General features: G+C 40.1%; 1 protein-coding gene across 1 annotated transcript; it reads right to left on the minus strand.

Moving 5' to 3' along the window:
- Positions 1 to 609: 609 nt before the first annotated feature.
- On the minus strand, positions 610 to 24,256 carry cmasa (cytidine monophosphate N-acetylneuraminic acid synthetase a). Its single transcript, XM_078282127.1, has 8 exons — positions 23,831 to 24,256; positions 22,055 to 22,197; positions 20,670 to 20,825; positions 18,357 to 18,493; positions 16,122 to 16,216; positions 5,447 to 5,618; positions 4,863 to 5,028; positions 610 to 943 (listed from the first exon to the last, which is right to left on the minus strand). The coding sequence occupies exons 1-8, from the start codon at positions 24,049 to 24,051 to the stop codon at positions 729 to 731; spliced, it is 1,305 nt and encodes a 434-aa protein (XP_078138253.1). The 5' UTR covers positions 24,052 to 24,256; the 3' UTR covers positions 610 to 728.
- Positions 24,257 to 26,115: the final 1,859 nt, after the last annotated feature.

Below are 26,115 nucleotides of genomic sequence, written 5' to 3' on the forward strand. Positions count from 1 at the left end.
GGCTGTTCCACTTCCGTGCCGGAGCCGTGACACATCTGGTGGACATTCGGCTCAAGTCAGCCACCTACTGTCAAGCCACTTCTCAGATATCTCAACAAGTTTGTGATTTGCCCTCGGTCTCAAATGTTGTGAGTTTGAGTCCTGGGTTCTGCCGAATAAACATGCTTATGCCTAATCTGGCATATTGCCGTGTGATATAGAGACATATTTTCAAAGATATTTCAGAGTTTTAATGATAATCTTCATCTTATTACTTCTTTCTCCAAGCACTTTACTTTGTTTTTCTTTTTCCTCTTAAGCTATATCTGGCCGGCCCCATCATAACTGCTAGCAGTTACTAGTTATTATCGTTGTTGTTATAATACATAAAGGTTGGCTTTTGTTGTGTAAAAGTTCCAATTCCATGCTAATATACATATTACCTACATTCATACTTTCAGGGATATGACGATACAGAAGATACATAAGAATCTCATATTCTGAAGATGACCACAGCCTGGTAAATAAGCTACCATCTGGAATACTCAATGTGAATGGAATGTAAAAATGTAATGTGTGATTTCTTTGAATATGGTGTTTACATACATCAACACTAAAATTAAATAGATGTGTATCTCAAATAATGTTTTATTGTACATTACTTGAAGAGTGCATTCTATAGTGGTTATCATTGTATAAATCTGCAGTAATTTTGAATTTTCCATATACATTTAAAATGTAATTTAAAATCAGAAGTTCTGTCGGTTGATGTGGTCCTGTTCCATTTGAGACTTTGCCTTCATTTTCAGAAGTAGGATGTGTTCAGCGAACTCCCTGACAGCTCCCATTCCCCCAGGACTGTGGCAGGTGTACTTTGCAGCATTGACTGCTATCACTGGGGCATCTTGAGGTACTGCACTCAAACCTGCCAGGTTTAGACATGCAACATCTTGTTCATCATTACCTGATTGGAGAGAAATGGGGAAAAGATGAATGAGAGAGAAACAGCAAACAGAAAAGAGAACAGTCACTTCATTTCCTTTGCTTTCACTAGCCCATAAACATACATAAAAAAAATACCAAATACGAAAAGTAACCAAAAAGCATTTATTAAAGCTAGGATAGGCAATTTATTTTAGAACCATTTTGGTATTTTTTGTTGAAATTCTTTTTACATCCTGACAGCTATTAATAAATCAAATGCTCTGAGAAAAAAATCTGGTCTCTGTGGCTGTCCCAGGCCCTGTAATCAGCCACTCCAAAATCTCAGGGCACCTGGATCTTAACAACCAATCAGGACAGCTCTTCCGCAAGGAGGTGTCCCGCCTCTGACTGTCAATCACACGCACACACAGACAGTCTAGTACCTGCCTGCCCTGCAAACAGCAGAGAGAAAATAAATATGCCCACAGAAGAGATGAGGTGAAACAGCCATAATCCAAACTGAATACTGGGACTGGAATAAACTTGTGTAAAGAAGACAGTTATTTTCTCCACTGCACAAGAGCTGTTCATCAGGAAGGAGCCACATTCAGGTTAGTCAACCGCTGTTTGGTAGCCTACTGTAGCTATGGCTTTGCAACTGTGGTAGCTACTCTATGTCTATGACAAAACATTTTTTTTTTTTTGCTGGCGAATGTTTTAGTTACAACTAGATTGAGCTAGAAGACCTGTGGTCTGGAAGAGTTTGGAATTTATCAAGTTTGGCCAATGCTAAGGACCCGCTCTCTCTCTCTCCATATAGCGTGAACCTAGCTTGACCAATGTCCGTCTCACAATGTGTTTCTGTAACCGTACTGACCAATCTATGCTGATATAAATTATTTTTGCTGGTGAATGTTTTAGTAACAACTAGATTGAGCTAGCAGAACTGTGTTTTGCATAAAAGAACCGTAGCCTGCTCCCTTTCAGCGGCCATGTTAATGGGTCAGACTGTTGCCATGAGAGAGAGAGAGAGAGTGCTATGTGGCCGCTACACTCTCATGCTCACTAGATGACTCCTGAGTCAGTCATTCACCCTTCACCATAAACCCATCACCATGATGTCTACCTGATAGTCCTATCAACCTATGAAAGGAGTCTTGACAGCACCTCCCATACAAAAGACTTTCAGAATGAAATGTATTTTCATTATTTTGATTTGAACTTGATTTGGTATTAGCCTGGATGTAATATTGATTCTTTTTTTATACGACTCTCTTTATGCATGTGTATAATTTAGCCAGAGAATGTCACCTTTTTGAAGTTAATGTACTTTGTACACAAGATAGTCATATCATGTTCGATATCATTCTTCTTGGAACAGTCTATAATATCAGAAATGTTGATTACATTGATGTGTAATGCTGTCATCAAGAATTCTTGGATTTCCGTGGTCTTGCCGGACACACGGCATGCCATCAAAGAAATCACCACAACCTAACCTTGGATTTCTGCAGCCTTGCCGGACACATGGCACGGCATCAAAGTAATCACCAAAACATAACCATTGGATTTCCATGGCAGCTAGACAGCCATGGAGAGAGTTAAATAAATAACACACTTCACCAACCCTCCGCTTCAATAAACTTCTCCCATCTTTGTAGGTAACCTTGAGTGTCATTTTTATTAATTGTAATGTATCCATCTAATATAAAAATGGCAGAGTTGTTGCCATCATCCATGGCTCTCCCTAGTTGGTAATTTCCTGAATTTATTTTGTTGCGCTTTTGTTTGTCTTTTGTGTTAGTAGGGTCTAGTCAATAAATACGTGTGAATTACTCCTTTTGCTCTTCAGTGTAGACATGTCTAGCTCGACAAGAACTCATGTACGTTCAGAATACCTTCAGAAGTCAACTTGATTTCAAACAATAGTTTTCCAGGCTAACGGGGTGGTGCCCCAACTGGTCATAATTAATTAATTATATTGTTTTATCATGGTTTATTATGGATTAAAATAAAGATCCATAATCTAAAGCTGACGCTCCATTCTTTTGCCCCTTTAACATGTAACTAGAAAAGGCTAAATTTTCTGTGTGCTTGCTGTCCAAGCAACAGTCACTTAATGAACTGGTCTTTGCTAGAGTGTTGCTAAGTGGTGGGTAGGGTTTTGCCAGTGGTTGCTTGGGTGTTTCTAGGTGATTAGGGTTTTGCTAGGCGGTTGCTAGGGTGTTACCAGTGGTTGCTAGGGACAAAATGGAATCCAAGGAAAAAAAGAATTTTGTTTTTACGGTTTACAGTCACCGAGTTATGTTCATTTAAAATGTAAAAGGTTGCTGTAGCACCCCCAATTGGCGAAAAGACACCAAGTTGGCTGAGAGATGACAGGCGCACAATTGTACCAAATTTGGTTGAGATAGCATAATGCGTTCATGAGTTATGCCAATTTTTATAAAATAGTCCCCGCCCACAACATTTGACCAAACTTTGGAAGCCAATAACATCAAAATGGTATGGAACATCAAAAAACGAATCGGCACATTTGTGCAGGACAGTCCAGATGTGCTGTGTGTCAAAGATTGGACAAAATATGTAGGAGGAGTAGCGAAAAAACTGTTAACCTAACCCTAAATCTAGTTAGATGGAAATGGGCGTGGCCTATATGTGTAAATGCATAATGACCTCAAAATAATTTTGATTCTACAACCTATGGTTCAAAAGTTATGGACCAAAACGTAAATAGGGCTGCTATAGCGCCACCATGAGGTCAATTGGTGTAATTTTTAGTTTGGGAACTGTAGCTCTTATAGTTTGTGAGCTGCAGCTACTTTTATGCAAAATCCCATGTAAGTGCAAAACATTTGCATTTAATCGCAAATATTGCAAAAACTATAAATAAATGCATATATTACACAAACAAACGTGATTACCTCACGCACTCTTGCAGACTGAACATTCCGCCATTCATTTCTATTGGGAAAAAAATGCGTTTAAACGTAAATTGCGGAAAAAAAAAAAGTCGGAATGCTTATAAAAATCGTAGCAGGCTATTCCCGAACATGCTGAACATTTGAGAGTTTGAAACGCGTCGATAGCTCAAACGGTTCAAGCTGCATTAATGTTGAAAAAAAGCGCATTAATCAATTACATCGACTTGGACATGGTCCTAGAATATGTGTACAAAGTTTCATATAAATACATTCAGTCAATTATGAGATATAAACTTCTAGCATTTGTAGCGCCCACTAGTGATGGAACTCCAAATGCTTTTGTGGGCGTGCTCAAGCAACACTCCTCAACATGTGTTACAAATTTTAGCTCCAGTTTTGTGTTAGGGCATGTTTCGTTAAAAGTTTATCGGTTGATAAAAGCCAATCCATTGGGGCAATCAATTATCCAAATAGAAGTTTGAAAGAGGACGGTCCCAAGATGCTCCACACCAAGTTTCATGTCAATCGGATGAACGGCCTAGGAGGAGTAGCGAAAAGTGAGAAGCAGGTAGCGAGAAGTAGCGAGAAGTGTTTCAGACAAAATTCAAAATGGCGTAAAATCTAGTCTGACGGAAATGGGCGTGGCCTATACAGATAGATATGGAATGACCCAAGGAATCCATAATTTTGATTCTACGACCTACGGTTCAGAAGTTATAGGCCAAAAGGTAAAGTTGCTTGTTATAGCGCCACCATGAGGCCAATTGACGTGGGTTTCGTGGCCTGAGTAGCGGCTGAGACTTTGGATCTATCTGCCAAGTTTGGTTGCTGTAGCTCTTACGGTTTCTGAGATCCAGATACTTCTACTAGGGCAGAAGAAGAAGAAGAAGAAGAAGAAGAAGAAGAAGCATAATAATCCTAACAAAAACAATAAGTATGCAGGATAATAACAGTGAGCTTTGCAAGCACACTAATAAGTATGCAGGATAATAACAGTGTGCTTTGCAAGAACAAGCAAATGTACAGCAGCGTTACCCATGTAGGCCACCTCCTTCCACTCCAGCTTCCTCTCTTCCATCATCTTCTTCACATTTCCCAGCAGCTCCACTCCCATCTGCTGGACCTGGCAGCCCGTTCTCTGGGTCAATTTGTCAGACAATTCCTTGCTCATGGGTTCCTCACTAGAGGTCAACAGCACCACCTGGTGGAGCAAGCAAGGAGACAGTAGTGTTGTGGTAGTGGATGATTTGAGTCTATTGCAGGTGAGCAAAGGGGTAGCCTACCCCACCATCCAATAAAAGTTAGTGATAATTGGGCAAACATGTGGTATGTAATATATGCCCATTGAAAATGTGGTTGTATCCCTTAAACCTCATAAAAAAACAGGAAATAATGTAGAAAGTGGAGAAGGTAAAATTAAATATCTATACGGCACAGAAGTGCAGACATCAAAAGGTCAACTAAAAGTTGAGACACTTGCCACCGCTATGCACATTCACAATGCTGTGTTGGCAAAATTAGTGAAATTAGGACAATCTCTTGCTTTTACTGGTACTGCGAATTAGTTTCTTGTGTCTTTTTGAGTTTGAAAACATGCACAGTCCCCCAGGCTAAACTACCTCCACTCCTTCTCTCTTCAGCATGCGGATGCCCATGGTGTCTCTGGTATTGACAGACAGCATCTCCTCTCCGGATACAGAAACAAAGATCTTTCCATCCGTTAAACATCCAGACACATTACACAACATCAGCCGAACCACCTCAGGCTTGTCCTGGCCAAAGTAACCATACCTAGGGAAAGAAGCACAGATAGGCTGAAAAAAAAGAAAGGCTTTTTCTTTTCTTTTTTTTAAAACATCTCACTTAAAAGGTGGGAAAAAAATACAAAATACATTGCAGCACCTTAATAAAACCACCTGTTCTCACCTACCAGTACATGAAAACACAGACCAGAAACAGAAAAACTGAGAAAAATGTACAGAGCCAGAAGCCCACTCAAGCAAAATAAACATTCAAATGCAAATCAGACCCTCTGTTCCCCTGTATATAGTGCACACTGGAGAGAAAGAGTGTGTCCGCTGAAAGAGTAACCCCCTCAGGAGTAATGGAGAGGAACATAAGGAGAGAGATGGCTAAATTTCCAATGGACAATTTGTGTGCTCGCTTCAGATTTAAAGATTAAAAGCTAGATTGATTTGTAACAAACTGCAAATTGCACAGTGATCAGCATGTATTTAATAGCTTCAGAGTGAGATTATGTCATCATCAGCTGAAGACCTACCAATGTGCTCTAGCTTATCTGAAGATTCCATTCATTTCTACAAATGTGTTTTACAACTTAAATAACTCAAAAAGTAGAAAGTAGCATCAACATTTCAAATAGAAGAACACATAAACTTAATCTGATGAACATTTTAAACATTCAATGGTATTAACAGCTTAAATGGTATAAGAGTAGCTAAGTGCCAAAAAAGTGGTTGCTAGGGTGGTACAAGGTGGTTGCTAGGTAATTAACAGAAGTTGCTAGGGTGCAAGCATGGTGTTGCTAAAAGATTACTAATGGTTGTTAGGGTAATTCTACATGGTTGCTAGGTGGGTATTAGTGGTTGCTAGTGCATTCCTAGGTGGTTGCTAAGTGATTACTACAGGTTGCTAGCGTGTTTCTATGGGGTTGCTAAATGATTAACAATAGCTGTTAGGTGATTAGCAGTGGTTGCTAGGGTGGTACTAGGTGGGCGCTGGGTGATTACTAGTAGTAGCAGCAGCAGCAGTAGTCATAGTCCTACATTAGCAGTAGATGTAGTATTAGGGGAAGTAGTAGTAGTAGTAGCAGTAGTAGTTGGAGTAGCAGTAGTAGCACTAGTAGCATTAGTAATAGCAGTAGTAGTTGTAATAACAGTAGCATGAGTAGAAGTCATAATATATAATAGTACTACACAGTAATGTCAATCCAGAGTCAAGCTATATTTACTCTTTCAGATTTATTTCAACAACCAGTAGTGAAAAACAACCCCTAGTATTGGTGAAAATAACTGTTAAAGCCTAAGGCCAAATCTACACTGGACACGTCACGTCAGCAGCATGTCAGCAGCATGCGTGAGTCCTGCGTTTGTGTCTACACTGGTTCCGTTTTAGCTGCGTTTTAGCCGCGCATTAAGAAGCGTGAAAACAAGAACAAAGCCTCAAAATACACTAGCAGAAATTGAAATATATCATTGATATGGGTAAATAAGCCTATATCTAGGCTATATCAACACAAAAGTCATTAAATACTTAATATAATCTTAATTGTCTGAAAAAAGTGTTTCTGACGACTAGCTGTCGATATTCATGTTTGGATATCCCACGGAAATACAGGAGCACAATATTGCGCAATAAATGCTTTCAATTAATCCACAGACAGGCTGCCCCGTGTAGACATAGACTAGTAGACATGTGCAGGAGCTCTGTTCGCCTCATCATACTGTTGATCTATGCCAGTAATCATATGATATGTGTGGAATTACTTTACGTGGAGTTTTGATGCGGGACCTGTCAACTCTCCTGTTTTTTCCTGTGTTTCTCCTGTATTTTCACCCCCTCTCCCGCCGTGCTCCCGTTTGGTAATTTTCCCCGTAAATCTCCCGTATTTCCTTTTTTTATTTTTACAGTTATACAGAGAGAGAGAGAGAGAGAGAGAGAGAGAGAGAGAGAGAGAGAGAGAGAGAGAGAGAGAGAGAGAGAGAGAGGGGTGAGTGAGCGAGAGAGAGAGAGCGGTGAGTGAGCGAGAGAGAGGGAGCGTGAGAGAGACACGTGAGTGAGTGAGAGAGAGAGAATTGAATTGAAAATTGAGAGAGAGAGGGGTGAGTGAGCGAGAGAGAGAGAGAGAGAGAGAGAGAGAGAGAGAGAGAGCGGTGAGCATAGAGATATAACAGTAGAGGGGACATGTCATAGAGAATTCTTATTCTGGAATGGGACCATATGGCAGCCATCTTACCTGGGTACACTTCTCAGCTGACTGTCATTGGAATCAATGGTGAAAGTGGCTTATGCTACCATTATAATGCTAATATTTTTTTATTGAGACATCACTACTACTTTTTATTTAGCTCACTGTATGCAAGACAACTGTGACTGTCTAAAATGGTACCAAACATGAGCATCTTTTGTAGTCTGTAGATAAAAATAGCTAAACTATGTTAAGTAATTATGTTTTAAATAATGAAGATTATCTTCTAGAAGTATTTGAATAGTGCATTTACTTTACAGAAACTATGAATCCTATTTTCAAGAAGACTTTATAATTCTCAGATTTCTTTGGTACTCTTTGGTACTGAGTAGTTGTATTAAGAGTATATATGAAAATCTGCTTATTTTTAATGTAAAACCCCCAAATGATCTGTTGTTGTAACAATAGACAGATGTTGGCAGCAATTAAATATCAACATCACTGAAACACACATAAACACATATAAAATATACAATAAAAGGCAAATGTAATGCCATTAAGTGGTTAGTGTGACAGCTTTAAGCCAATTTAAGCAGGTAATAATGGACATAGGCCCTTGTAATGTTTCTGTTGTGTAGTTATACACCAAACGAACAACAACTTACTGAACAGCAACATGGTTTATTAACCAAGGTTTGTACTAGGGTTGGGCGATATGCTAAAATTTTCCAACCGGCCACCGTCAGCCCATCAACCGGCGATTGCCGATATATTCGCGCAGGTGTGTGTGCGGCGCGAGCAGGGGGCGGGGGAGTCCCCCACTCCCCACACGCCATCTTCAGCGAACAATCATGGAAGAGCTCGTTGCCAAAAAGAATACCAAATCCCCTATTTGGGATTATTTTGGTTTTAACCCGGACGAAACTGGCAAGCCGAAGGACCTAAATGAAGTAATTTGCCGTCTTTGCAAACGAGTAGTGCCGGCAAAAGATTCTAACACTACCAATTTGCACGAGCATTTGCGAATACACCATCCTGCTGAGCACGCTAAACTAACACCGAGAGCAGCGGCCCCCTCAACTGCCACTGGAAAAGCCCCGCTTCACCAGCCCTCAATCCTTGGTGCTTTTGCCAAAACTAGTAAATATGAGAAGGACAGTCCGAGATGGGCGCAATGCACGTTGGCTGTGTCTAGATATCTTGCAAAGGATATGATGTCTTTTCACACTGTGGAAAGGGAGTCTTTCAAGGAGCTGCTCAAAACTTTTGATAAGCAATATGAGCTTCCCGGGCGGAAATATTTTTCGAAAACCGCCATACCAGATCTCTACAATAAAGTCAGGGCAGAAGTAAGTAAAGAGCTGGAGGCAGCGGACTTTGTCGCGCTGACTACGGACATGTGGTCAGCTACAAACATGGTCCCCTATATGAGTGTCACAGCACACTATGTCACTGAAAGTTGGGAACTGCAAGCGAAATGTCTTGAAACAACATATGTTCCCGATGACCACACAGCCGCGGTGCTAACCGAAGAGCTGCGAGAGTGCGCTCAAGAATGGGGGATCACAGAGGAAAAGGTGTCTTGTGTCACCACAGACAATGGAGCCAACATCGTTAACGCCATCAGGAACCTCGATTGGCCATGGCTTAATTGTTTTGGACATAACCTTAATGTGGCAGTGAATAATGCCATTAAGAAAGAGAAAGCAAACACTGACCGAGCCTTTGGTGTATGCCGCTCTATCAATGGAGCATTTGCGCATAGTTGGCAGAGGCGACGGGAGCTCCGCAAGGCGCAAGAGGAACTTGACCTGCCACTATATTCTCTGATAACGGTAATATAAATAAAATAAGCATATTTGTTCCACCTAATTGGTCTTATTTAAACATAGGTTATTTCTGATAGTTGCTAGAATCTGGGCAATAATGCTTTTATTGTGGAGCCGCAATGGCCAATATGCGACATGAAGTTGCATCCATACATATTAAATTCACTACTTCTTGTGCAGAAGAGGATATGAGGGAGCAAAAAGTTCAGTCAGTAGTGTTTGGTTTCAATAGAGTGCAGCACAAAATATATTTATAATATAAGGAAGTTGTGGATAATGTGTCGGTGCATGCTCTGCTGCATGTATAAACCATATTCAGTTTTTCATGTGAGACATGAACATGTGCAGGCTGCAGGAAAATTTCCCTCCTGGGATGGAGAGACGGACTGACTAATATGTATCTTTCTATCTATCTGTGTGTCTGTCTAATGAGTCGAAGCATCTAATCTGAGCAGAAAAATATTGCTGGGTCATATTTGTTGGCTTATGGTGCCATGATCTGTTGGTCATTATGGAATATGGACTCTTACACAGATTCCTTAGATAAATTAAAGTAACATAAAAACAGCAGCATTAGATTCAGCCACATCTTCATTGTTACAGTGCCAGGATGAAAGATCCCAGCATTAGCCTATGTAATTTTTTTGCGTGTGTGTGTTTTAAGGATTGCGCAACTCGCTGGGGAACGAAACAGAAAATGGTGCAGCGGGTCCTCGAACAAGCCCCGGCCATTAAAAGGGTTTTCGCTGCAGACAAGAGCCGGCGTTCTCTCCCCAACTTGGCCTGGCAAGATGTCAGTGTCCTTGAGGTGGTGAATGCGGGTTTGAAGCCAGTCACGGATTTTACGGACATTTTGACGGCGGAAAATTACGTGACTGTTTCCTCCCTCATCCCGATGCTCCATCATTTGAGAGACATTGCTCTTAAAGTGGAAAAAGAAGATGCCAACATGACAAGGGTCATCAAAGAGGAGGTTTTGGCGCAGCTGGACACAAAATATGACAATGACAAAACCATGCAACTGATGCGCACAACAACTTCGCTCGACCCTCGTTACAAGGGAGACCATGTAACCCCCGCCCAGCTTGACTTCATCAAAACTAAACTCCAGGTTGAGATAGTGGAGTTCTGGTCAAATAAAAGAGCAGGCCCTGTTGGCCCAGCGGTGCGTGTTCAGGTGGAAGATGAGGATGAGGAGGGAGAGGAGGAAGCACCTCAACAGCCAGTGAAGAAGACTAAATCACTGGGTGGCCTCTTAGGGAGAATGAAGCCTCCGATTAGCCGCACCCCGGAGCAGAAGGCAGAGACAGAGATGGACAGTTATCTCAGTGAAGAGGTCACTGACAGTGAAGACGACCCACTGACTTGGTGGAAAGCGCACGAAAAGCGCTTTCCTCTAATGTGGAACATGGCACGGAAATATCTGTGCATACCAGCCACGAGCACGCTGTCAGAAAGGGCGTTTAGCACGGCTGGTAATATCGTTAACCACCTGCGCACTTTGCTTAGTCCAGATAAGGTGAACATGCTCGTTTTCCTTTAGAAGAATCTGTAAGCCTTTACAGTAACACAATGTGTGTTACCGACACTCTGCCTGTCACTGTCATCATTTTTGCACAGGGATAGCCTATTTAAGTAATAGGCTAAAGGGTGTTATAGCCACGGCGCGAAGCAGCATTATTATTTTGTGTGATTGTTGTGTGATTTTTGCACTTTATCTTTCCATTGTTCTTTGTTCATATTTATCTGAGCAATACGAGAGGCTATAACCCACTTTGTGATTTTAGAACAGTTTAAGGGCGTTTTTAGCCACGGCCGAAACGGCATTATTATTCTTTGTTCATAGTTCTTTATTTAAGCAATAGCCTAGGCTGTAGCCTTATTGTTGTTATTATTATTTTGTGTGATTGTTGTGTGATTTTTGTGGACCAAATATTTATTCTGTTTGAATAAATTTGCCTTCACCTTATCCTCTGACATCTTTAATGTGAAAATCTAATTTTACTGAAACATTAAAGCCTATAGGCCTATAGGCTACTCTTCTTACACAAAATAAAACACCTTGAGATCTTTGCTAAGCAATAAGCTGTAAAGACAGGCTGAACAGCTGTCCGACACTATTTGAAAAAGAGTCCGATGGCGTCAGATGAAGGACGCCTCCGCTTGCAGCCTCCAAATGAACAAACAGGTGGGGATAACATATGCTATTAAATGATCAGGGTGCACAACTGCACATACAGCTTTTGGTCTAGTTCTCAAATATGATTTATGAATTGACGTTGCTTTTCAGCACCAATTGATCGGACAGCAACCACTAAAGACGGCTTAACTGTCATTTAGTCACTCACTGCCCTGTTTTGTGAAAGACTCGTCAGAAATCAGTGCAACAAGAACGTGCATAATATGGCCCAACTCCAACTGCCAGTTCCTATTCGCGCACGCTTTGAATTGCGCTTTACAGGTTAATTATTTACCATTAAATTAGACCATTAAATTAGCAAAATAAAATGACAAAAATCGCCCCAAAAAAATCGCCCAAAAAATCAACCTGCGATGGACTCATCCAATTGCCGATTGCCGATATATTCGTCCTATCGCCCAACCCTAGTTTGTACACGCACAGTTATCTCTGTCTCGCTGACTTCCTGTGTCCCAAGTACTTTCACTAGGTGGCGTAGTTTCACTGTCAACACATAATACTCCTGTGAACATCACAGCCCTCACTTTTTTTTTTACTTTATTGGCATGACATCTTAGCCTACAATTAAGATTACAATCCATAAAGAAATAATTTATATAGATGCCATCATGTAAACAAGTAGGCTACTACAGTAAAAACAAACAGCGCTACACTTGAATCAACTTAAAATCCACAGTAGCCTATACAGATATGCAAATGAATGTCCTCTCTGTCTGCCACCACACGCCACTATGTGTCACTTCCATCACTAAGGTGCGTATTGGCAGAAATAGCCTGCAATTAATTTAAAAAAATTTTCAGCAGCGGTGCCGCTACAGAGTACTATACAAATACTATAGAAAACACTATAGAACGTATGTTTAGCATGGCGGGTCGCGACTTTACGGTGGCGAATATAAGAATATAAACACTGGTTGGACATAATGCTGAATGATGTGTGCTGATTGTTCTCAGAAACGTGTTTGTATGGCAGCAGAGAGCTAGCCAACTAACATACAGCTGAAATGTAAAGATTACATCTAATGGGGGGGGTTCAATGCCTTTTTATTCTTGTATTCTCTTATATTGTCAATATATAGGCTAATATCAATAAAGGATCCCACTACCTGGATGGCTGAAAAATTATCTAATGTACTCCATTTTAAATAGTTCCATTTGTCAAACAAATAACTAACCTGTATATATCTAAAGTACTTTGTGTCAAAGATAACATAACTTAAAAATATAAACAGTGCTACACTGTTCTGTTTGTTGCTTGCTTTTGTCTACAAGGTGAAGAATAGAAATGAGACTCCTTTTACAGAGAAATCTGCTTTTCTGCCCCTCTGCCCTGCTGCATCTCTCTGTGCTCTCAGTTTCACCTGTATCTTTACATCGTTAAATTATAGCCTTTGACATTATTATCTACTCTGTTTTACTGCTCAGCAGCTCCTCTGGTCCAGACTGTCCTGCTCCTCCTCAGGACCAGTCCTTTTCCTTCTTTGAAAATATTTTTCAATATTAATCTGGATTGAGGGAGCAAACATTCAGAGTCAGAGTTAAAAAGTTAATATTAACGTTATCAGTCCACTCAGTGGATACTGAGCAGCTAGGCTATACAGCGTGCTAATCTCGGAAACTCAGCTGTATTCCGAGTAACGTTAACTGTTAGTTCTTCTTTTCGGGAATTCAGTCGGCCGTCATCTTGGCATGGAAAAAAAATATCCCTCACGCTTGTGCAGTGGGAGGCGAACAGACGGGTCCGGTGAGAGAGCGCGAGAGAGAGAGAGAGAGAGAGAGAGAGAGAGAGAGATAGAGAGAGAGAGAGAGAAAGAGAGAGAGCAAGAGAGAGAGGTCGCGTGGAGCAATTAGGGGCTGAGCGAATCAATGTGCTACACGCAGTTTTACGATTATATAGTTTCATATAAAGTTTTCTGTGTGTGGGAAACCCTGGAGGGGTAGAGCGAGGAGAGATTGTCCACTAGTTAATCGATCGCGGATGGCGTCATTCTCTCGGACGGATAAAAAAATAAAAATAAAAAATGCTAAAATGGGTCGCCAAATATACTTTGGCGGCCGTTAATATACCTGGGCGGCCCGCCCAAGTAAAGTCTATGTGTGGGAAACACTGACAGTGGTTGCTTCCCATAGACAGCTGTTGTAGTTGCTGGTAAACTGTACCCAGGTAAGATGGCGGACAGTTATCCCACAGTCTATGACGTAATGTCCTCTCTAGTGTTATATCTCTATGGCGGTGAGTGAGCTATGCCTCCACCCCTCGCGAACGGAGCGTCAGATGAGCTGATCAGCGCAGACTGATCAGACAGCAGTAAAACGTAACAAAATGGAAAGGAATCCTTCCAAAAAACGAAAAGGTGGGGCAGGGAAATTGAGGGACAAAATATAAAGGCCCGTGAAGCTCAGGCATCAAAATGCGCAAAAATTACTGACCTTTTCAGTAGTGCAAGCACCAGCAGTATTTCCATTGCCGGTATCAAGAGGCTCAGTGCCTCTCTCTACATGCCCACTCTTTTACTCCACCTTTTAATTGTTTATAGTTTGTAATTAGATGTTATAGTTTATTAGAATTTATTGTTGCCTGGTGTTGGTTAATTTAAATATTTATTGTTGAAAGTTACCAAATTAAAGTGCTAAAAATGGCAATGGCAATCCCTGACTGATTTCATCTGTATTGATATAGATTATATCGCCTTTTCAAATATAGCCCTTTATCATGATGCACTAAATGCTCAATGCTGTGGTATCCTCACAGTGATGGTCTGCTGGCGACAAACTGTATGTAGTACTAGTTTATATATACTGTATAAGTAGTGACACTATGTTTTGCTGTATTCATGTATGTGTCAATGGGTTGGGGATGGTGGAATATTTGCAGGCTGGATGTGGACCCGTCTGGGTCAAAAAGTCCAGGGCCATTTTCTTGTCCCAGTCCGTCCCTGATCAGACGCCAGCAAAAAAAAAGACACTTGGGAGACTATTTATCCATTCCTGACCAGAAGTATGTTGGGAAACAACCATGCGTTTTGCAAGGTTTAGGGTGGAGTTTAGTGTTGGTCACGGTGGAAAAAAGATGTCAACCAGCATCCTAGTTGGTAGATCTCTGGAACCGAGAGAGGAAATCCCTTTCATAATGTAAAAATTATGGTCGGGTGGGGGTCCCGGAAAATCTCCCTTATTTTCAAAGTCCAATGTTGACAGGTATGGTTTTGATGGCGCTGATTTGATCAACAAGGAGGAGAAGGAGAGGGAGAGACTTTCACTTGTCTATCAACACACTGTAGCCTGTTGTACTGCTGTAAGCTGGAGGTATGTTGCAGGGAGAAAATTGCAAAAAATGTATTTACAATCCTAGTTTATTTATTATGAAAACACAGGCATTTAAAGCCCAAATATTTGGAAAAAGTCATGGAGGAATGAGACTATAGTATTTCCAGTGTTTCAGAAACAGCCAGCCCATGCCCTGTCTAGTGTTAATAGAAAAAATACACCAAAATACTGGTATTAAAATGGTTAAAAAGCCTATGCAATGGGTTTTACATGGCGCGTTTACGTGCGCTCTCCCCAAAAAATAGACTTGAAGCATAAAAAGATGCTGCAGGTCGCAGTGACGCGTGGGTCGGAGCTGGAGCGCGTGCCTGTACGTGGCCGGTGTAGACAGCAGCATTGATTAAAATGGGAGCGCTTCTGTTCCGAGAGATGGACAACTAAAAAACGCGGCTGAGTCGCGTCCAGTGTAGATTGCGAGTATGATGTTGGGGTAACTCTGAACCAGTGTAGAGGTATCTTAACCCCTCCCATCAACTTCAGTTTTTTCCACACAAACTTCCTTTTTCAGCCTAGGCTCAGTTAACTTCTAATTAGACTATTAGCTATTTGACTTATAAGGTTATTTTCTATGACTACTGTTGGACAGCCCAAAATAATTGGTCTTCTCACCACATAGTGGGTTTTCCAACCTAGCCCAGTAATAATGGCATATGTAAAGGAATTACATTTTTTACTATGAAAACTCAAATGATGTATTTTGATTAACAACGGCCATCCAGATGGGATGTAGACACTTGGGTGGGTGAGACAGGAGATGGCAAGTGCATCTGGCAAAAGTTCTAAGGTGGCAAATCTAAATTGGTGAGCTGACAGCACAGTAATGGAAATGAATGAACATCTGTTGGAGAACAATGTATTCCATGGATTAAGAGTAGGATTAAAGATGAATGTCAGCACAAACAGTAATACAGTTGTCGTGTTGTCCCTAATTCAGGCTGGCTGTGATGAAAAGTTCTCCTCTTCGTTCATCCTCCTAGCTTGTGTGCTAAGCCTTTGTGTGTGTGTCTCACCTGAGAACCCTCTGTTCTGCCACAGGCCAGTCGATATCCACGTCAATGTCTACACTATACTCTGGCAGCATCTCATAGTAGGCCATCTTGCCACCCTGGAGAGAGCGGAATGGTGAAACAGAGAGTAGGGGGACATGAGAATAGAAAAGTGACAAACACAGAGCAGCATACCTAAACGTCTGCTGGACTACAGTGGAAGCCAAACCACGAAAATGAAACCAACAAACAATGGGGGGCTCACAGCAGGAGCTCATTCTCTCTTGTTCCATGCACTAAAAAACCCACCACTGCAATGCAAACATTTATGAGTACTAAAACATGTTCTAACATGTAAGGATATTGACATCCAATCATATCTATTTCATGTGGCAATGTAGGCATTGTTGCTGGCTGTGTCAACTCGGTAAAAAGGGTGTTGTTAATTTGTGTGGTAAAGTAGGGCTTAAACAATTAGTCAACGTAATCGACGAAATCGATCACATAAATTCGTCAATGTGGATTTTTATCACCGACGCGTCGCATATCTTTACGTTTTCAGGCTGTATCAGGGCTATATACAGTCGATGCAATACGCAAAGGCTGCGCTACGTAGCAGCAGTGCTTAAAAAGTCCAACTGATCGACATGCAGTAGACAGGCAAAGACGACATTTCCCTAACTGAAGACGGCTGAAAAATACCACGGAAAATACAACCGGACCTGCGAGACATTAAAAGAAAGTTTCAAAACAAAGTCCGGGAATTTTTCAGCTCTAAAGCCAATGATACAGCAGAGTAAAACCTCTGTAGAATAGAATGGACATCCACAATAGCACCACCCCAACATTTAAAACGAAAGTATCCCGGAGCCACTTCTGAAACTGATAGTAGTTGATGAGTGACGTTATTTATGCTATTTGGCTATCAGTGATGAGTAACTTGACTACAGAACTTATATGTGCTGATCGCTCTGGCTAGATATGGTGAGGTAACTATTAACCTTATAGGATGAAGATAACATACAGCTCTCATCTCCAAGCAAAACTTTTTCATAAAATTTAGCCATAAATCCACAGGCTGCTATTTTTTTGGCCACTAAATTAATATTTATGTGAAGAGTATTTTATAATTTTAAATTAAAGAAAAGCGCTCAAATAAGTTACACAATGTTAAAGAACAACCCCAAAGTTAAAGTAGTAAATTCTTCACCTCTACTTGTACACAGAGAATCTATGGCATTTGCAGGCATGAAATTACTGAACAAAATTCATCAATACATTTCTGTATTGTACACCTAAGACAATATTATTCTATCATAACATACAATTGTGCAATGAAGTATACTATTTTTTCTTCCTGTCTTCCTACTAACAAAGGTGTATAAATGATTTTCTCCACAGTTAGCAGAAGTCTTGACAGGAAGCATCATCCACCTGCTCCTCAAAGACTTGAGAGCTCAATAAAGCTTTCAATTTTTAGCTGCTTGATTCATTTTTTTATTTTGTTATGACTAATGTAACAAAGAAAATAATCAATAGATTAATCGATTACAAAAATAATTGTTAGTTGCATCGTTAGTTATTATTTTCTTGTTTAAAACCACTGTTAACGTAACGGTGAAACACATTATTATTGATATAACTTGGTTTAAGTTGAATTGTGTTATTTCATGCTTAGAAATCAATAGAATTCCAGGTAGCATTGAGTTACATTATGGTGCGTTCGAGCTCCGTTTTGGAAAAATTTGCATTTGACAATGCTAACATAGTAACTCCATTCAAATGTATTGCAACTCAATTGAAATGTGTTCGAGTGTAAGCCTGTAATATGTAGCTTTTGGTGAGAAACTGCAATGAATACATATATTTGAATTAGAAATTGGTTTTATGTTGTACAACAGTAGAAAATAGATAACATAGAGTGAATTATGTCCCGTTTTACTACAGGTCAGGTTTTTAAGAAACCATTAAAGGTTCTACAGCATTTTGAACTGGATGGCGAACTACCCTGACGGTCCAATTTCAAGAATCCTGTGAACTGGTGTTCCTTGGTTCCCTACGGATTGAGGAGATAACTGAACACTGAATAGGCATATACATAAAGGATCCTAAACACACAAACACACAACAACACACCAACAAAGACTATACAACATACTACAGAAAGACTACAAAAAGACTTTTCTACACTTAGTTTGATATGGGCCCACGATTATCTGCGATTAATTGTGTGGCTCTAGAGTAAGCTACCTCCATTACCTGCAAAGTTCCCTTATTCTCTATGAGATCTCTAGTGGCTAGGTAGAAGGATCCGTTCTCACAAAGTTCTCCATCCCAGTCCTGACGCCGTGGCCGGTTAGCTGGATCTATATTGAACGGCTTGGTCATCTCACCAGCTAGGGATGAAAAGGAGGAGAGCAGGGTTAGGTCAATTATACAGTGCACTGCTTTAACTGACATCATTTGCCATCCAGTTTAATCCAATTTAATTAAATTAATGGAACACTAACTTGGGAAGGTGCAACTGACAATCAAATGGCTGTCAAATACCTAACTATTGATGCAGCCCTTTTCCAAATAGTAGAGCAACTTGCTAGGCCCAAGAAGGGAGTAACATCAAGTGAAAGCAAATATCAAAAATATAGCTGCTACCAGCAATGAATAGGTTCCCATAGCATGACAAAAAATAAACTGTTTGCTGATTGCCCCGCAATGCATTGTGGTTATTAGAAACTTTGTCATTATCCAAGGCACAACAATGACTGCTTTCACTGCAATAAATGTGGTCCAGCTGCTTTTTTAGCCAGGGCCTCTATTTGTTGTGGTATTCCTATCTGGAAGAACAGGTTTGTGCATGTTGAGGTGCCAATAAGAAGTATCAAGCACGAAAGCCGCACAGTCTAAAGGAGTGTCTACGGTGTGCTAAGGTGTGCCATGGAGGGCTGGGTGTATGCAGGTTTTCATGCCAACCAAAGACTGCACCAGGTGACTTCACTGACACACCTTCATCCAGAGAGGAGGAAATAATCAGTGAAAGCTGCTGCTGCTCGTCTGCATACACTCTGCTTTCCATGCATGGGCGTGGATTGGGTATGGCAGTGTATGGCAGTTGTCATACCTTGGCTTCATGGAGTAATTCAGATAAAGCCTATAGTAATTAAACAAACTAGGAATTTAGCACTTTGTATTTTCTCTAAATTGTCTTTTCTCTAAATCAAAAAATAGATCAGGCCAAAAGAAATTACTTTCCTTCCCTTCTTCACTGCAATTAATGCGCAAATTCCCTGCAATAGTAGTAGCCTACTTCTCAGAACAACAATGAGTGATGACAGACTGACCCACCTAATGCTCTGTGGAGTCTCAGCTGGTCAAAACACTTAGATGAACTGGTGACAGACTTTGCCCAGCTAAGGCCAAGGCGTTACCCTCTAATGGACTAAACCAAACCACTGCACCATAACATAAGATGCGGTAGGGCATCAAGATCACTGCTGATTGTATGATTATAATTGTAGCTTACTATGGTAACAGGGCACTCGGCCAAAGCCGTTTTTCATTAATGATAGGTGCTGTCACCGTTTAAAGTGAGCAGTGTGTGTGTGATGGCAGTAGGTGGGTGCTGCAATAGCAGAGAGAATGTAGGAAAGAGAAGCACTTAATATGAATATTGCGTATCGCGAGGCAGCCTACAATCATTGTCATGTCATGTCATGTCATAGTAATCAATGCATTTTGTACAGAGTTACACCTTGTTGTTTCAGGGTATATGGATAGCATTATATCTGGGTTAGGGTTATATCAATTCATTTTCAATTAGAGTTGTCCGTTGTCCAGGTTACGCATCCGTCTCCATCAGATTTCCATCCGTTTTGACGGACAGACTGTATGAGAAACACGAGACGTTCCTACTTTAAATAGTGGCGAACACGTTGACGTTCCAAAACAGCCCAACGGACAGAAAATTCCGTCAGTAAAATTCTGTCCGTTTTCTGATGGATCAGTGTGGCTGCGGCAGTAAGCTAAATGCACTGTTTCTGTTTGTTTTGTTAATAAATCTTATTAAATGAGCTGCTGTTGTCAGTCTTTCTGTCAAAACCTTCACTATATTGCCCTCTAGTGGGCATATCCAGTATAACACTAGAAATACATTAACATTATTGATTTAAAAAAATATATATAATAAAATATTGATAATTATCGATTTTATATGCATTTCATATTTCAATTTTTTTTATTCGATTTGTAATTTTTGGTCAATGTCACAGCCCTAGTGTATGCAGGTTTTCGTGCCAACCAAAGACTGCACCAGGTGACTTCACTGACACACCTTCAACCTTATCTGCATACACTCTGCCTTCCATGGCACACAGTTGAATACCCCTGGCCTAGATCTACACAAAAAAAAAACAGTAATGCTTATACCCAAGTGAAAGGTTTATCTATAAAAGCTGTGCCATTGAAAGGTGTGGAACTATTTTAGGTCCCAATCCCCAGTAGGACAAAAATAATCACAAACCATCAATCCACTGGAATAGTCCTACATCTAGTGACAATCAAACACTGATGACTTACATCCTTTCTTGACCTCTTGCCAGCGGAACTGGTGTCTTCTGACCACAGCAAAGACTGAATCGAAGCCCTGCTGCGTGATCATCTCTACGGCTTCCTTTACATGGAAAGGATGGAGACAGGGGGATGTAGCCTGGATGTTACAGATCACATCTACCTCTGCCAAAACAAAGTGAAGAGAGGAATAAATTAAACAATGGCTGGCATTTCTCCAGGATTCTGTGGCACGGTGGTGCTTCATTACTGTTTAGACAAAAATGAAGCCTTTCTGTCAGTGACCTAGAATGTACTGGCATTGAGTTAACTCTTTCACCACAAATGTCCTTTACTATTATTGGAATTTATAGGCCACCATCAGCTAGTAACATGTTTTATGAAAAGTTAAATAGCCTTCTTAAACAGTGTGATTTCAATAAGAGGTCATGTTATTAAGAGATTTTTTTAGTGGCCAACATGGCTGGCAAGATTTCAGGATTCCAGACAAGTAGAATGTTTACTGGACATATGTTTTAAATATGCTAGAATACATTTAAATAGCAATAAATAATACAAACTAAATGTAATGATCCAACAAATGCATTTAACACTTAGCAGTCGAGCCAACAGAAAGGAAACTTTATTTCTTACGGGCCTTTTGGCTGTCACCGATCTTGTCGAAGAGGCTTGCTGCCTTCAGGTGCTGCCCGTAAGCTCGTAGCCTATTTCCTAGTTTGACAGTCGTACAGTCGTACAACTCATGGTGTATTCAAGTACTTTTTAGTGAGAAATAACAAAATGGACCCTGACACAAAATTTTGGTGACTATTTTAGAAACCAAGTGGTACAGAGCTGGGCTACTGTCAAGGCTATGTCAATTCATAAACAGGGCCTAACCGCAGAGGCCTGACTAAACTCTTGAAACAAGTGAACTTGAAACGAGCTATCTCAATTGCTATTCTCGGGGAACGATCTTATAAGGGATTTCGTGTTACCACCTCCAGACGGGACGTTCGGCCAATCAGGTTATGGGCAGTGGTGCTGCAGGAGTGATGTCTCCACCTACGTATTAGCCTGATCAATACTGTCTTGGACCAGGTGGTGTTTCATTATTATTTTAAGCGAAGTTGTACACTCGGTCATGGTACATTTCTGGTGGCAGATGTGAAAAGTTCAGATCAGAACAAATAAGATGATACCAAACTCGGGACCTGTAGTCCCAAGATGGGTGGAGTAATTGTATTTTTCCGTTAATTGACTAAATCATAACTTTATGAGCTTAAAAATAGGACAAGACACTACTATCGCATTCCACAGAGTAAGACAACATAAAATAAACATGTTTCTACAGAAGAGAACATAAGAATATTGTGTGTGTGTGTGTGTGTGTGTGTGTGTGTGTGTTTGCATACCTGGGTTGAGCCTGATAAACTCCTGGATGGTCTCCAGTGAAGAAGAAGAGTCTCTGGAAACTTCAGGGCTCCTGCGGTGCACCTTGGCCCCCCAAGCCTTTGCTACCTTCTCTATCTCATCATGGTCAGTTGACACCCACACACTAGAAAAATTAATAAAGTGTGTTATTAACTCATTTTAAACATTTTCAAATGAGTAGAGGATGGGCTGCAGCAGGCTTAATAGTTTGTAGTAAAGTTTATAATTTAATAACAAGCATGTAATTTGTAATAAGCTGCGACCAGCTTGGTGCTTTGAGAAAGAGTGGAAGTCACATCACATTTTTTCATTTCAGACTGTGGCTTCACTCTGTAAACTAATAATAAAAAAATATAATTTAGGCTATATTCATTTATAGGTACAGAGCTGACAGGACAGATAAATCGGCTACAGAGCAATTAAACGCAGAGAAGAAAAGGCTGGATAAAATACAGCTTAAAAACACAGTGAAAAGTCACTATAATATTCCTATAATATTACTATAGGGACTGTTAATCAGTGTTATCAAACTAAAACATTAATATTAATATTTCTCTGACCATGTAATACTTTTGTTTTAACCTACTTGTTTCCTGCAATTAAAAATTGCACTAATGCACTGACTCAAGAAAGTATATTAAACGTTCACAATAGAGAAATTATACAGTATATTATTTGTTGAAATATACCTAGTTGGTTTCACTTAATGTTTTAATACATACAGTGGAATGCAAAAGTTTGGGCACCCCTGGACAATATAGTCCGGACTTTTGCTATGTAGGAAATGTATGTTAGTGGACCTGCTGGAATTGTATTTCAAGCCCTGCCCTAGATTTTCCACACTTTTTCTGCACTGCCAGTCTGCTACACAGCTACAGGAGCAAGCCTACGCTGCCTTTCAATGCTGTCAGTAATTACAATAAAGTGATAAACACAAATGGGAAAGTAGAATTTTACATGATATCCAAGATGCCAAGATGTGACAGTCTCACCCTGTTGATATTTTAGGTGTCATGCATGTACAACAACTTTTAACAAATAAACTTAATAAAATATCAGTTACAAAACTGATAATATTTTCCTCTTTATTCTTTTTTATGCCAGAAAAAGCTACTTTTGTTTCAGGGTAGTTATATCTGACTAAAAGGTACTTTGAATACGCAACGAGTTGTATTTACAACTTTGACACACGGAAGTAGGCTACAAGTTTATGAGGAGCCCTGAAGGCAGCAAAAATCTGATTGCTGACAGCCAACAAGCAATAACGTTTCCTTTCTCTTGACTCTCGACTGTTAATAAAAAATATTTGTTGGATCTTTACATTTGGTTTTGTATTCCATTAAAAACCGCTCTGAAAACATTCTCTGCGGCACTTTGATTTATTTAGGCAAGGTTTCCAGACCGAATGTTGCCAATCAGACAAGCTTACTGGGGTCCTTGAACCCTTTTCTGTTACACGAGTAAATCACATTTTTTGAAAGTATTTGCAAGAAAGCTTGTCAGATTGGCACATTTCGGTCTGGAAACCTTGCCTAAATGAAGTCAAAGTGCCGCACAGAATGTTTTCAGAGTGTTTTTTAATGGAAGGACTACAGGGCTAGTTATGAATATAGTGCCTGGTTTCAGACACAGAACAGCTGTCCAGGTGCTGACACAGACAGGAGCCAGCCACAACTTAAAAAATGAAATAAATTGATAAGCTCTGATAAAACGATAATAAGCTAGGCCTTTAAGTAATAGGCTATAACTAACGTTACCTGTCGAACATGTTGGAGTCCATAGCAGCTCTCAATACCCATCCGACGAGGGGAACCCCTGCTAGCATTTTGATATTTTTCAGAGGAATCCCTTTGCTTCCTCCCCTCGCCAGAATCAAGGCAGTGATGTGCCTCTTACTTGTATCCCTGACTTGCTTGGCGGACAGGAATCCATCCTGCACATCGTCAATACCAGAGTTACCTCTCTTCCGTGCAGCCATAGCAGTTCTGATTAAAGGTACAAGATTTACCCGCTTAATGCCTTGTAAATCAATATAGCTGCCCCTTTAGGTCTATCTAAATAAACACTTAATAAAATACCACGACAGATTGAGTAGGGTAACGTTAGTGCATTCACTAACGCTCATCGCAGAAGAATCAATGGCAGGAAAACTGGCATGCTTATGTTCCGCCGTTCCGTTCCTGCCAGCCTAGTGTTCCGACTGGCAGACATCCGGTCCGATGTTTTCAGAATAAGAGCGTAATTTCTAGAAAGCCACAACACTCAAATACAGACTAAAAAAAACAAACTTCTTTTTGCACAAAAATTATAATAATAATAATAATTAAACATCAGAATGCAACTATACAATCTGTACAATGTTTTTCTATGATAACAATTGTAATCATTTTGTTGAAAGTTCCCCATTTTTGGACTAGCCTACATAGCCTACACAGAATACACATTACACAGGCCACCTTTCATTGTTACTGCACAAGTTATATAAACACTCCTACAGACCTGTACTTTCACAACACACTAACATTTAGGCCCAGGTCGTTTAAGAAAAATCATGACATGCCCTCAAAGGCAGCCATACACTGTGACATTTTCTGACTAAATCAGACACTGTACAGTTCACCTTTCATTGCTACTACACAACTTATTTGTCCAAAAAAACGTCATCTAATGTGCCAAGTGACATTTGAAGTACAGTAGCCTACATTGCTAGGGATAAACAGAATGTATGTAAGTCTTCAGCATTCTGCTGAATTCCACAGAACTGGAAGAAATTGAGGAAGTAGTCTGTGATATGCATTGTACTTGGTAGCCAAAGTAATTCCATACTAGTGGAAGCTGGACTTACCAGACTGAAGTCCAAAACACAAACGCTATCAAAGGTAGAACTGGATGATGAAGTCGATGTACAACAATTTGCTATGCATGACAGTGCCTGTACACTCTTAGAAATCAGGGTTCCAAAAGAGTTCTTTATGGAGGGGTAAGGATCAAGGGCGGATATTTCATTTCACTGTTGGGGGGGGAAATAAACAGAAAAATTTCTCAAGAGCAATTCCTGAAGAGGACACCAAAGGTCCCGCCAAAAGTACTGTTGTATTAAATGTATATAGAGGTCCATTATGAAACATTTCCATAAGCACTTCATTCCTTTCTTATGAAGATTTTATCAAATTGCCTTTGATATTACTGGGGTCTTTCTACTTGGCGTTTCGGTGCACTGAAAAATGATCGGATGTCTGTTTTTTTTTTCTCTGCCATTTTAACTGACTGGCTGACAAATAGACACACACACACACACACACACACACACACACACACACACACACACACCCACACACACACACAGCATGCAGGTTATTTACAGTAGTAGGTGAGATGCAACACCCATTAACTGAACTAAAGCTAATATATGCCTAATTAGATTTAGTTTTCCCGAAAAAGCAGATCTCTAATGTTTTGCTGTCAATGTGTAAAAGTCCAGAACGCTATGAAGCCTGCCAGAAACTTACTTATATTTAACATAATGTTTGTTGTAATTATGTCTTTTTTATTAATTAAGTCTTCATTTATTTCCAAAATTATGAACAAAATAACATAGTGGCAGCCATTTTACATGCAGTAAGAAAAAAATAATATACTTAGAACCTAATTACATAGGGTAAGTTAATCTTAAATATTATATTATAGAAATATTACTGTTACCATCTACAAAAAATAAAGTATTTTGGTATGAAAACCCGCATTTTAATTTAACCAAGTATCCTGTATCATAAATACATGTCTGGCATTTGTAACAAACCAAACCGCTTGAAAATCGGTCGAAAATTCAGTGAGTTATGATGATTTTAATTGTGGACAGACCTCCTGCCTCCATAGACATACATGCATTAGGAGACGCGGCTGCTCCGTACCAACACGCTGACGCACAAGATTCAACCGCGAGGTAATGGAGCGAACAAAATGTAGTCTGGTTACAATTGTGAATGTGTTTTATTCTATTGAGTGGTAGAAGTAAAGAAAAATGTCTGACACATCCTTTGTT

This window comes from Centroberyx gerrardi, chromosome 24 (genome assembly GCF_048128805.1).
Source record: "Centroberyx gerrardi isolate f3 chromosome 24, fCenGer3.hap1.cur.20231027, whole genome shotgun sequence".
NCBI lineage: Eukaryota > Metazoa > Chordata > Actinopteri > Beryciformes > Berycidae > Centroberyx > Centroberyx gerrardi.

What these genes read in the sequence shown, in the direction of transcription:
- cmasa (XM_078282127.1), bottom strand. Translation starts at nt 24,051, where the DNA reads ATGGCTGCACGGAAGAGAGGTAACTCTGGTATTGACGATGTGCAGGAT. An exon ending in GTTTATCAGGCTCAACCCAG is followed by an intron (nt 20,826 to 22,054) that starts GTATGCAAACAC and finishes TTGTTTTGGCAG; the next exon opens with AGGTAGATGTGATCTGTAAC. An exon ending in GCAGAACAGAGGGTTCTCAG is followed by an intron (nt 5,619 to 16,121) that starts GTGAGACACACA and finishes TTCTTTCCCTAG; the next exon opens with GTATGGTTACTTTGGCCAGG.